General features: G+C 36.8%; 1 protein-coding gene across 1 annotated transcript; it reads left to right on the plus strand.

Moving 5' to 3' along the window:
- Positions 1-1,239: 1,239 nt before the first annotated feature.
- LOC123552356 (uncharacterized) lies at positions 1,240-7,830 on the plus strand. The gene is made up of 5 exons (XM_045341963.2): positions 1,240-1,486; positions 2,436-2,530; positions 3,863-4,158; positions 4,894-5,083; positions 7,481-7,830. The coding sequence occupies exons 1-5, from the start codon at positions 1,413-1,415 to the stop codon at positions 7,618-7,620; spliced, it is 795 nt and encodes a 264-aa protein (XP_045197898.2). The 5' UTR covers positions 1,240-1,412; the 3' UTR covers positions 7,621-7,830.
- The last annotated feature ends 5,457 nt before the right edge of the window (positions 7,831-13,287 follow it).

Here is a 13,287-nt window from a genome sequence, read left to right on the forward strand (position 1 = left end):
TCCCTTGGCATTCTGCGTAGAACTTTAAAAATTAATTCTTCTGAAGTGAAAGAACATGCATATAAAGCTATAGTAAGACCAATTTTAGAATATTCATGTACTATTTGGGACCAACATACTAAAAGCCATATGGATCAATTTGAAAAAAAGTTGAGAGAAGGGCTGCTAGATTTGTCACTAATCGCTGTCCTAATACAAGCTCAGTTTCTGACATAACAAATTTGAATTGGCCATCAGAGATAAGAACTAGAGCTCGCTTAATAATGTTTTATTTTTAAAAGTCCACCAGGTCAGAGACCACCGATTAAAAGAAGTACAGGGAACTTCCTGGGAATGAGGTAAGTTTATACTTGGGGAATAAGGTAGCGTCTGTGCATTCTGATTGGTAAGTCATATAAACAAACCCAAGAAATGATTTTTTGTTGTTCAAAATTGAATATTTTTACTGCATTTACAGTATAACATTATACATTTTGACAAAATTTGCTACGTTTTATGTGTATTGAAAAAAAGGGTTTTATCAAATGAATTTTCCCCGCCATGACAACTAGGTAAACAGGGGGTCTTCTCATTCACAGGAAAATTACTTAAATAAAGTGTCACCATATGTTTTTCCCCCGATATTTTGATGGAACTAAGATAGTTCTTGAAAAAAATGTCATTGGATATACATGTTTCGATTTATGGAAAGCCGCACACTCCATAATATTATAATGGGAGTCTATGGGAAAACAATTGGTGTTCTCTAACCACCATGCAGTAGCTATATACTAAAAAAGTATCCGAAAAAGAATTTATTAATACCAGCTGATTCAAGAACACGGCATGGACATAATAACATATACAGCTTCAGACACATTGGCACATCCAAAGATTTTGATAATTATTCATTTTTCCTTAGAACAATAGGTCAGTGGAACATGTTGCCCGCTCCTTCAAAGCCTTTGTCACTGTCTGTTCTAATATCTGCCCTCAATTTTAAAACATCTTTAAGTGTACAAAGTATTAAGAATGTAAAATTTGGAAAGTTTTATTTTTTTTTTGGCACATGTACAAACTTGATATATGTAAAAACACTACAAATTTTTATTCAGCGCCTACACATAATCCTCTAAGTTATGAAAGAGTGTAGTAATTAGAAGAAGAAAAGGGTATAGATATCTGATCCATGCACTAACTTACGCTAACTGCGCAGTCGCACAGAGACAGGAAGTGTATAATGACGTCGTTGCTTAGGACGCCTAGCGACGTCAATTATTGAAGTGTTTACATTAGCGACATGGAGCAGTTTTCGTAAGACTGCTGTAAAGAATTGCAAGTATAGTAATAGTTTTCGAATACTTAGAGCGTAAACACTTCTATAAAATAGTTTTCAAAATCTGTAAGTGAAAAATTTATTTTGAAGCGGTAAAATGGCGGAACATCCTGAGGAACCAAGACGACCTGTGCGGAGAAGAATCGGACCTTATGACAGGGCAGCCGGATTGTAAGTCCGAATTATTATAGTTTTAGCTCACATGACCACAAAGTAATCGAAAATACTGCGAATAAATTCGAACAGTTAAACCAATATTGCTTCAGTGTATAGCGAATTTTAGGGTTTAGAAGATAGTGTGACTTTTTTTTTATTAGATTTAAGTAGATTCTAAATAAATTATCGTCTCCTTTTTAACTAGCTTGCAGAAGGACATTTTGACAAACATATTAAATAATTGCTTGTTGTCTTATTTTTCGCATGGCATCATATGAAAATCAAAGCTATCCTGTACTGACTGAATCATTGTATTTGTAAAAAAAAAACATCAGTGAATAAAAACTATTTGATAGAAATTTCAAAAGCTGAATGTTATTAAAAGAGTAAACATTATTACTTTGATGTTTTGTACAAAGATCATGGGAAGTTTGTTTCAGTGCGGTTTTTATAAATAATTGAAAAATGACAAAAGCCGTGAGTACACTCTAAATCAATGCGTATGCAATGGCGAGGAGAGAAAAAACACGCTATACCGTAAATCACTGTAATAAATGTAACGAAACTGGGACATTTTTATCCTGACATGCAACTATGGTTCGGACATGGAATAATGGCATAGTATTACAGATTTTAATCGATTCGGAGACTTCTCAGCTTTTTTACTTTGAAAATCTAAGGAACTAGTTCTGACGTATCTCCACTCATCCCCACCCCACCACCTCCCACAGATGCCGCCTATTTAAGACTAGTTACGGCTTAAAAGAAAATTATAATCGTGCATTTCATTACATAAGGAAGTTATATTCTACTTCTACCGCATAATGGCCACCATCAACAAGTTGATTATACTGCCATGTGGGGATATACAGTTGCGCACTATCAATTATTAAAGGTCTTGTATACAATTTTAAAGTCACGTTTTGCTTTTGTCTCGAGTCCATTCTATGTTTGGACATTTCAGTGCCATTTTTCCAATACGAGGAAGCGACAACAGACTTATAGTGCGTAGGGTGATACCCCCTAGACCCCCTAGACCAGTCAGTGCCGCACGTCAAAGTGAGTATATATATATATATTTTTTTTAATTTCAGAGGAGAAAACTAAGCCCGTATCTACCTACTGTAGGTTTTAATTTTCGTTTCGCTTCAATTTTGCGATTAAGTGAACAACAGAAAAAACGCCCAGAATTCACGTTTCGTAATTGTTCTTTTTTTTCACTGTCTGCGGAAACCATCCAGCTTATGGTTTTCTCTCCCTTGATTATCGATTATTCCTTGATTGGATTGTCTCCCTTACATAAGCTTAAGTTCACTTCCATATATTTTGCATTGATCTTGGCTTTGCTTTTAGCAAAACATTGAAATAAAGCTATAACTTCTATTACATATAGAGATTATCTCTGTAAAAATATAAAACATTTCAGTACAAAACATATAAAAACATTATGTTAGCTTACGAACGGTTACAGAATTCGTGTTTTCATGTAATGTAACAAGCTGAAAATACTTCAGCACTGACCGGGTATCGAACCCAGGACCTCTCACATCTAAGGCGGACACTCTACCACGTCGCAATTAAAGCTAGCTCAATAGCAAGGAAATATAAGTGCACCCTTTTACTCTACCATACTACATACACCCCCTCCATTTTAGAATTCGTCCTCGAATTCCAGGAGTTTGAACCTCAGTGGGACGTTCCAAGGTGTCCATTCATATCTACTCGTGAATTATTTACATTGGGCGCTAAATGTAACAGACTGAAAATACGTCAGGCCTGACCGGAAATCGAACCCGGGACCTCTCACATCTAAGGCGGACACTCTACCACGTCGCTATAAAAGCTAGCTCAATAGCAAGGAAGTATAAGTGCACCCTTATACTCTACCCTACTACAGTAACAGAAAATAAATTTATATTCTTTTGTTTTGAAACTTTAAAGTCCACCATAAGGAGATGGCCAAATATTTCAAAACAACAAAAACAACATGTAAAATAAGTTTCCTCCTTGATCAAAACGAGACTGATATAAAGCGTGTCATCTTAATATTCATTCCTTCGCAAATAATGACTATTTAAGTAAATACATTAAATGTCTCAATCTGTATTCAATAGTGTTTGTTTATTTCTCAAGGAACGTTTCATAAAATAGCTTCATAAGCGGATTTATAACAAAATAAGCAGAGTCAATAACGCAATTTACCATGTCTGACTCGAAGTTTGAAACATGTGCCTGATATTTACACTTAGAAAAAAAAAATGCAAACATTCATAATATGCTAGCATGCTTCATTACAAAACAAACATTTTGATATATTGATTAGATCTATACCAAATTTATACAGTACTGTTTTAATGATTAACGTGCCAACAGTAGTTTCCCTTTTCATAGACCGCCGGCTCCGCCATATGAACAACGGGCCCGTTCCGAACAACGCAGATCCCAACTCAATGGCTCACAGAATTCACGCAGAGAGACCGCATCCTTACAACATGAGACGAAGAGGTAATAAACCTAGACACGAGGGTTTAACAAAATCACAGAGTCAAAGAACTCGACCTGAAGACCCAGAGTCACTGCATGCACGACGGACAGAACTGCAACGTTTGATAGACGAAGTTACTGGGAAGCCACAACCAGGAACTTCTGGTGCAAATGGGAGCGGAGGAAGTCGTGACATGCCACCGGTATGTTTCATTTTTTTTTTAAATCTTTCATTTGCAGAGTATACACAGAACAAAACAATAAGTTATCAAGTATCTTAACTTTTTGCCGATTTTTCAGGGATTATATCGCAACGTGTAAACTTACTTCGAGTCAAACACGCGAAGTATTAAATGAAATAATACGAAACGCCAGTGCAGTCGCGCATCAAGAGACTGGTTAAAGAAAAGTTAGGTTGAAAAGTGATTTTTTTTAATGAAACGGTTGATGAAAAAATTTCAAAAGTGTGTCCTTTCGGCTCCGGCCTAAACTGATTCTGGTCCATCATTTGTTTACGTTTGAATCAAAAATGTTCTTCAACAGCCTGTGCTCACGAGAATCTCCTTGTTCTCCTGTTGTGCATTCCCGAAATCGGCAAAAAAGTAAAGATTTTTAGCAAGAATGTTGTCGTATTCTTAAAGCGAAATCAAGGAAAACGTTGTTACGGTAAAGATGGATCAAGCAGTGGTATTTATTTTTAAATGTCTGTTTATATGCATATTGCATTTAAAAAGATGTTACTAGTGAAAACTTAATAACTTGTTTTTACTGACAAACAGTATCTGCCAATACAATGATAACAAAAAAGAAAAAAAATAGCGAAAGAAAGCGAACTTACTTTTATAGTCATATTATATAGGGGCCTGCAATACATACAAAAATGGCAAACTAATTTGAATCTAACTTAACTAGATAAAATCAAAATATTCTGTTTCAAGTATGCACAGAAAGAGGGTTATTGGCGTCCAGATTTGATTGCTAGCACGTGCTCATCGGACGAATCACTGCCTGAGATTATAACCGGCCCTTCCCTTTTACAACGACAGTCTGATTCAGAAACTGTGGTGCCGCCGAATCCTGAACCAGTGAAAGACAAGCCTTACAAAAGGAAACGGCGCAAGTCTTCCGGTAAGTGATATTAAAGTATCTGTCCACTTTATAAACGTATACCCATTTCCACATTATTATTTCTACATCAGGGGCTGTGCTCATTTTTACATTATGCACAAAAGAGAGAGATAAAAGGAAGGAATGTCTCCTATAAAAATTGTGGGAGAAGGAGTTCGGAGTCCCCCTCCAGAAATATAGTTTTCGTATAAAAACAACCAAAATGTAGATTCCTGAGCGTGTAAAAGGGGCCACAAACGACGCTTCCTATGCAATAACATTGTATTGTTTTGTTGTTTTAATGCGTTGGAGGGATAGTCCACCGACACTTTTTAAAGCACGAAAATGTTGAATTTTGTTAAACGAAGTATAAATGTGAGGTTGGCATGTAAGTCCTCCGCCTAGATATTTTTTAAAACATCCCACATAAACATAAATGGTGAATTTTGTGTGTGTTTTCGGGGTCTTAGATAAATATTTGAAGAATGGTAAAATATGGGCGAGGGCTTACTCGAATAATTTTCCGAAAACTAAATTCTCTGTCGCTAGATTTAGATTTTTTATTTTGGTGTGTACGTGCGAGTGCTATTTTGTGGTCCTCCCCGGACAACGCTTGGATATGGTGAGTTCTGTGGATTTAGATGGGTAAGAAATATATTATTTAATCAGAAATGAAGCTTTCTCCGCAATAAGGTTATAATGCCGTGTATCTTGTTATTTATCTACATATATAAACGCGAATGATTTTCTCTAAAATTAAAATATCCAAATTTTGGCTTTTTTTTTCATTTGTATACGACGCATTATGAGAACACCTGCGGAGGGCGGGCGTGCGGTTTCTAACGTTGTTCGCTATCTAACTTAAGCAGTTCTTATCCAATGCTCACCAAACTTGGTCAGAACATCTCGGGCAAGTTCGATAATCAGCGGGATCGTAGTTCTGAAGTTACGCCCCTTTAATTGCTAAAAATTGCAACTTGAGCAGTTCTTATCCAATATGTACCAATATCCACCAAACTTGGTCAGTATGCTAATTTGCATTATATCTCGGCCAAGATCGATAACCAGTCAGATAATCTCAGTAGCTCTGGAGTTATGCCCCTCGAATAACTCAAAATTGTGAATGTTGACAGTTTCCGCTCTTTTACTTGAGCAGTTTTTTTTGTCCAACGTTCACATAATATCTCGCGCAAGTTTGATAACCAACAGCAAAAATTACTTCCCTTTAGCTTTGGAATAGTTTTAATGTGTATTTGTGATTCTCCCTGCATTACGGGCGTATTCTATGACAGTTTCGCACTCTTGTTTGATTCTGTGAAAATTGTCACGCCTGTTTCACTAAGTAAACTTAAGGCAAAACCAAAACTATGTACCTGCTTGACTGAATCTAGGGCCGTTAATTTTTCAAGGTCAAGGTCGGATGAGCGACTATGTTCCATCATGACTCTCTTTGAAATAAAATTGTCTATTCGTCACAAAATATTCTTTTTCTAAATCATGATATTATTATTAGTACCGTTTTGCGTTGGATGAGTACATATCTAACGCATGTTGGTACTACATTTTTGTAAACTACCAAATTGCGCTGACTGTAACGCATTTTGGTAGTGACTACCAAAATTCGGCTGAATTTAGGTAGTGACTACCAAAATGCGTTGCTACCATTTTGATGCGCAACACAGCTTATAGTGGTCTTCTCCTACAATTACACAGTGTTATAGGTACATGACGTATATACCATTGATCTAGAAATACCATTTAAACTTTTGCAAAAAGAGATGAGTTTTTACAATTTCCAACATACCACCGCCAGCGATTATTATCGTTCATATGCTGTAACGTATCCGAGAAAACTGTAGCAGTAGCGTACTAAATCTGTAACATGATATCCTCCATAACCGGGTCTCATGTAACAGTTCCTCACCCGTGCCCCCCCCCCCCCCCCCCCCCGCCCCGCACACACACTTCGAAGAAGGAGGTGTATATTGTTTTGCAGATATCGGTCGGTCGGTCGGTCGGTCGGTCGGTATGTAGACCAATCGGTTTCCGGATGATAACTCAAGAACGCTTGGGTCTAGGATCATGAAAGTTGATAGGAATGTTAATTATGACCAGCAGATGATCCGTATTGATTTTGAGGTCAGTAGGTCAAAGATCAAGGTCACAATTACCCGGAACAGTTAAACAATTTCCGGATGATAACTCAAAAACGCTTTGGCCTAGGTTCACGAAGCTTAATGATAGGTCAAAGGTCAAGGTCACATTGACCCAGAACAGTAGAACTTGTATGTACAGTGACCAAATAATTTCTTTTCCTTGTTCAATTACTGAATGAGGGCGGGGTGGGTGGGGGGTGGGGGGACATTTCGTGTTCTACGAGCTTTTGTTCACTCCATATTCTTTCTTATACATTTACAGGTCAAAATGACAAAGAAGCAGTAGCTTTCAATACAAGGAGAGCGGTTAAAAGAAGAAGGGAGGAAGAAAATAGGTCGCGAGAAATTGACGAGATTGAGGGGGGTGAAGAGGGGAAGGGTGGCAAGCGGCGCCGGTGCTAAATTTTAGAAGACCATTTGTTTTTATTTAAGGGGCTCTGAAAAGCAAAATTTCTTAAAAATGAAAAATTTAAAATAGATTTTTGATAAAAAAAAATCAAAGAAAAATTAAAATTAATGAAATGCTGATCATAATTCATTTTAGGATAAATGTCCATTTTCATTATGTTAATCGAATTATACCTTTTTTATTCAACCGTTTTTTGTTGTTTTTTTTTTTAAAAGCAGGATGTTATTATGTAATGGCGCGTGCTTCTGTCTGTCCTTCGCTTTTTGAGTCTGGATCATTCAAGCTTGGTATATAAGTTGGCAGCGAAAAGACAATGTGCGGACCCATTGAACGGGGTCTGCAGGTCAAAGAACAAGATCACAAATAGAGCACCAAAGTCAAATCTGTCCATCATATTTCGTATCCGGCAAATATCTCAATGTCCACACAAACTATTGACTTCAAACTTGGCATACAGGTAGTTGCTAATGAGACGATGTGCAGAGTACAAAAAACTGGTTGGTAGGTCAACGGTCAAAGCTAAAAACTGAGCTCAAATATCAAATTTGTTTGTCATATTTTATGTCCGGAGCAAAATAACAAACCAATGTATTAACTTCAAACTTGGCATATAAGTGTATCACCCAACATTAACTGTAACTGTCACCATCCCATTTTGTTACACATAGTTTCTTGTACCTTAGTATCCCGTCACAACAGGTGCAAAAACCCACCTGCCTCATCCCCAGCCACTGCCATATTACACCCCACACACACACCAAAAAAAGAGCGTATATTGCTACATTTTGCGAGCCCTTGATTTTTCTATTATTTTTGGTTTTTAGAAAAAAATCTCATTTTTTTAAAAATAATCAAACAGTTTCTGTGTTCAGATCCATAAAAAGGTTCGATTCGAATTGTTGTTTTTGAATGCCTGTTGTTTTGTTGTTTTATTTTTTAAGAAAAGCCAAACTATTGACGAATTATAACTGTTTCTATTGTTTGAAACAAATTTAAACGAATATTTTGGCACGGCTATAAAATTATATTGAAAGATAACGGCGGTGTTTATTAAATGGTTGTTATTTAGATAGGTGGTGTTACTAAAACATTTAATGACACATTGTCGCACACAATTGAAAGTTCTTATTACACGAGTTGGTCTTTATTTTTCCGCCACTTAAGTATTCACTAGGGTATATCACTTGAAAGTAGATTTCTTGTTTGGTATATTAATACTCTTTCATAACCGCCGCATTTTAAAGAGTAGGCGTTTGAAACATGGCTTTCATTAATATTCATGATTTCTAAAGTTGTATTAAGCTCTGCTTTATGAACAACACTTTTTTTGCTTGAAGTTTATTGTAGGGTGTTTCAATGATATTTTTAAAGGTCCAATCAGGTTTACCACTTTTGATGTAATTACAAATAAGATCCACGCGAATAAATGCAATTCAGTTTTTATCATTTAATTTTTAATGGACACGTACCCTTGTGAATTTCTAGTATGACAGCATTTCATTTAGAATTTCCAAAAGGGGGATTTTTGTTGTTGGTTAAAATATTGAAATATTAAATTCTAATATCAACATTTTAAAAAAGTGCTTTACGGAGGGGACGGGGTCAAGAAGTGTCAAAAAAAAAAAAGAAAAAAAAGAAAAAAAAAAAGAGACTGGAATGTTTGTATGAGCGGTGCGTTGAAATGACGCGTGATGACTTTTGAAAAATGTCTTTTAAGAGTTTAAGAGTAAGCGTTATGCTTAAATGGCGCTAGGTGAAATTATATTTAAAGTGTATGGGACGACATAATGATTTATAAGCGTTATGCAGAAATGGCGCGTAAGAACATCATATTTCTGAAAAAATGTCTATGAAGACATAATAAGCGTTATGCAAAATAGCGCGTTGGGACATTATATTTCTGAAAAATGTCTAGAAAGACATAATAACATGCGTTATGCAAAATGGCGCGTTGGGACACTATATTTCTAACAAATGTCTAGAAAGACATATGATAAGCGTTATCCAAAAATGGGGCGTTGGGACATTATATTTCCGAAAAATGTCTAGAAAGACTTAATAATAAGCGTTATGCAAAATGGCGCGTTGGGACATTATATTTCTGAAAAAATGTCTAAAAAGACATAATAATAAGCGTTATGCAAAATGGCGCGTAGGGACATATATTTCTGAAAAAAATGTCTAAAGACATAATAAGCGTTATGCAAATGGGGTTGACATATATTCGAAAAATGTCAAAGAATTATAGCGTATCAAATGGCGCGTTGGGACATTATATTTCTGAAAAAAGTCTAAAAGACATAATAAGCGTTATGCAAAATGGCGCGTAGGGACATTATATTTCTGAAAAAATGTCTAAAAAGACAAAATAATAAGCGTTATGCAAAATGGCGCGTTGGGACATCATATTTCTGAAAAAAAGTCTAAAAAGACAAAATAATAAGCGTTATGCAAAATGGCGCGTTGGGACATCATATTTCTGAAAAAATGTCTAAAAAGACATAATAATAAGCGTTATGCAAAATGGCGCGTTGGGACATTATATTTCTGAAAAAAGTCTAAAAAGACATAATAAAAAGCGTTATGCAAAATGGCGCGTTGGGACATTATATTTCCGAAAAAATGTCTGAAAACTGTCTATTTAGACATAATAACTTGATGCTAAAATAACGTGTGGTGAAATAAATATGAAAAAAAAAATACATTTATTGTTTATACTAAAATAAATGGTTTTCAAATATATTTATTGCCTTGTGTATTCTTTATTGATAAATCTAGTTATCTATGCATCCAAACATTTAATAAATACTATTATAAGTTACCTTTTTGTTTTTGTACACGGTTTTGATGAACGCAAGGGTTTATACAGGACTGTACACAGGTAAAATACCCCTAAATCCTAAACTAGATCGTTCGCAGCTGTTTCATAGACGTGCCAGATGCCCACTGGCTTATTTTTGCCAAACTTAATATCTTTCTTTTGCATAAGTATTGCAAAACTAGCTGACCTTTTTAGTTGAAAATTCGACCATATTGAATAGGAACAGTGGCTGGCTGTCAGCAAATTATCATTGCTTTTTAGTAACGTAGTTTTTGTATGTTAGGTTTCAACCTTCGTTGTCAACATCTTTAAAACTTCGTGCTTTCGGTTACGATTAAAAATGGCAGCAACGCAATATGGTAGTAAGTACAAATTCGGCCAAATTTTGGTAGCATCAGAATACATTGCAAAGGTACACATGCTTTGATAAGAACGCATTTTGGAATCTTCTTATATAGCAGAATTATAGACAGGATACTTGTTTGTTTCAGTATATGTTTTATTTCTTTTTTCAAGTGAACACCAGATGCAATATTTTCACGAGTGTCATCAGTGAAATTGTAAGTCTATATGGTGTTCATGAAGGAACGATATTTTGAGCATACATGTAAAACAAGCAGTTTTTCATTCTATTTCATGCTTTGACAAAATTTATTCTTTTTATAGTTTCTTACCAGTGATACATATATTTGATATTTTTCATTGTGAGAATACCAGATATATTTCGATACTTAAATGAAAAGCTTGTAATAATGTTCCCTTAATCATAATCTGTTTTCATCATTATCACCAGCATAGTAAGTTTCATCATCATTCTAACTTTGTTCCGGATAGACAAACAAGTACGCTCACCTTCGGAGAGACTTTCGGAGAATACAAAAACGACAGAACGTTTGTTATTTAGAATAGCGAAAGTACACATAGTTTTGAATATATGAGCCGTGCCATGGGAAAACCAACATAGTGGCTTTGCGACCAGCATGGATCCAGACCAGCCTGCGCATCCGCGCAGTCTGGTCAGGATCCATGCTGTTCGCTTTCAAAGACTATTATTATTAGAGAAACCATTAGCGAACAGCATGGATCCTGACCAGACTGCGCGGATGCGCAGGCTGGTCTGGATCCATGCTGGTCGCACACCCACTATGTTGGTTTTCCCATGGCACGGCTCATATAATGAAATATGTTGTTTCTTTGAGTGATGTTGATGTTGCTGACGATGATGATGTCTGCAAATGCTTATGTCGACATCAACTTTATGTTCATTGTATAATTAATGATAAACTTTTCCGATTCACAAATAACCTTTCATTAATTTTATTTGCATAAAGCATTGGTTTTCACAAAGTTGGAAAGAAGCATCTTTGCATTGACTTCTTTCCAGTTTGTTCAAATGAGCCGTGCCATGAGAAAACCAACATAGTGGGTTTGCGACCAGCATGGATCCAGACCAGCCTGCGCATCCGCGCAGTCTGGTCAGGATCCATGCTGTTCGCTAACAGTTTCTCCAATTCCAATAGGCTTTAAAAGCGAACAGCATGGAGCCTGATCAGACTGCGCGGATGCGCAGGCTGGTCTGGATCCATGCTGGTCGCAAACCCACTATGTTGGTTTTCTCATGGCACGGCTCAAATGATCCCGCATGGCTGCAGTTTAGAGCCACGATATATTCAATGGCTTAGAATGGGACAAAAACAATAAACGCATAAATCCTTTTTATATACGTCAGGTTACCAGTATGTGTGTTCGTGTGTACATATCCGACGCAATTTGGTGCTTCACTAGATCTACCAAAGTTCCGCCGAATTTGTTTTTAAATAACCACAATGCCTTGCTATAATTTCACTAATTATTTGGAAATGAACATAGGGTCGTGTGGGGTGGGGGCGGCAGGGGTACATTGTTTTGCAGATGTCGGTCGATCGGTGTGTAGACCAATCGGTTTCCGGATGACACGAGAACGCTTTGGCCTAGGATCATGCAGATAACCCCTATTGATTTTGCGAATAGTAGCTCAAAGGTCAAGGTCAAAGTGACCCGGAATAGTTAAACGGTTTCTGGAGGATGACTCAAGAACACTTGGGTCTAGGATTATTAAAATTGATAGGGAGGTTGATCATGATCAGCAAATGACTCCTATTGATTTTGTGGTCAGTAATTTAACGGTCAAGGTCCCAGTTACTCGGAAAAATTAAACAGTTAAAAGGTTTCCGGATGATAACTCAAGAACGCTTGGCATTAGGATCATGAAAGTTTACAGGGAGGTTGGGCATGACCAGCACATTGTCCCTGTTGATTTTGTGGTCAGTACGTCAAAGGTTAAGGTCACAGTGACCTGGAACATTTAAACGGTTCCGGATGATAACTGAAGAACGCTTGGTTTTAGGATAGTGAATGTTGATAAGGAGGTTGGTCATGACCAGCAAATGATCCGTATTGACTTTGAGGTCAGGAGGACAAAGATCAAGGACACAATGACCCTGAACAGTTACACGTTTTCCGGTTGATAACACGAGAACGCTTGGGACTAGGATCATGATGGTTGAAAGGGAGGTTAGTGATAGCCAGCAGATGACCTTTATTGATTTTGAGGTCAGTAAGTTAAAGGTCAAGATCACAGTGACCCAGAACAGGTGAACCGTTTTCGGACGGTAACTTGAGAACGCTTGGGCCTAGGATTACGTAACTTGATAGGGAGGTTGATCATGACCAGCAGATGTTCCCTAAAGATTTTGAGGTCAGTGGGTCAAAGGTCAAGGTTACAGTGATCCGGAACATTTAAACCGTTTCCCGGACGATAACTTGATACTGCTTGGGCCTAGGATCACGAAACATGATA

Source organism: Mercenaria mercenaria, chromosome 4 (genome assembly GCF_021730395.1).
Source record: "Mercenaria mercenaria strain notata chromosome 4, MADL_Memer_1, whole genome shotgun sequence".
NCBI classification, from domain to species: Eukaryota; Metazoa; Mollusca; class Bivalvia; order Venerida; family Veneridae; genus Mercenaria; species Mercenaria mercenaria.

Excerpts from the sequence above, each read along its gene's own strand:
- LOC123552356 (XM_045341963.2), top strand. The coding sequence starts at position 1,413 with ATGGCGGAACATCCTGAGGAACCAAGACGACCTGTGCGGAGAAGAATC. Across the intron at positions 2,531-3,862 it reads AGTCAGTGCCGCACGTCAAA|ACCGCCGGCTCCGCCATATG; the intron begins GTGAGTATATAT and ends CCCTTTTCATAG. Across the intron at positions 5,084-7,480 it reads GAAACGGCGCAAGTCTTCCG|GTCAAAATGACAAAGAAGCA; the intron begins GTAAGTGATATT and ends ATACATTTACAG.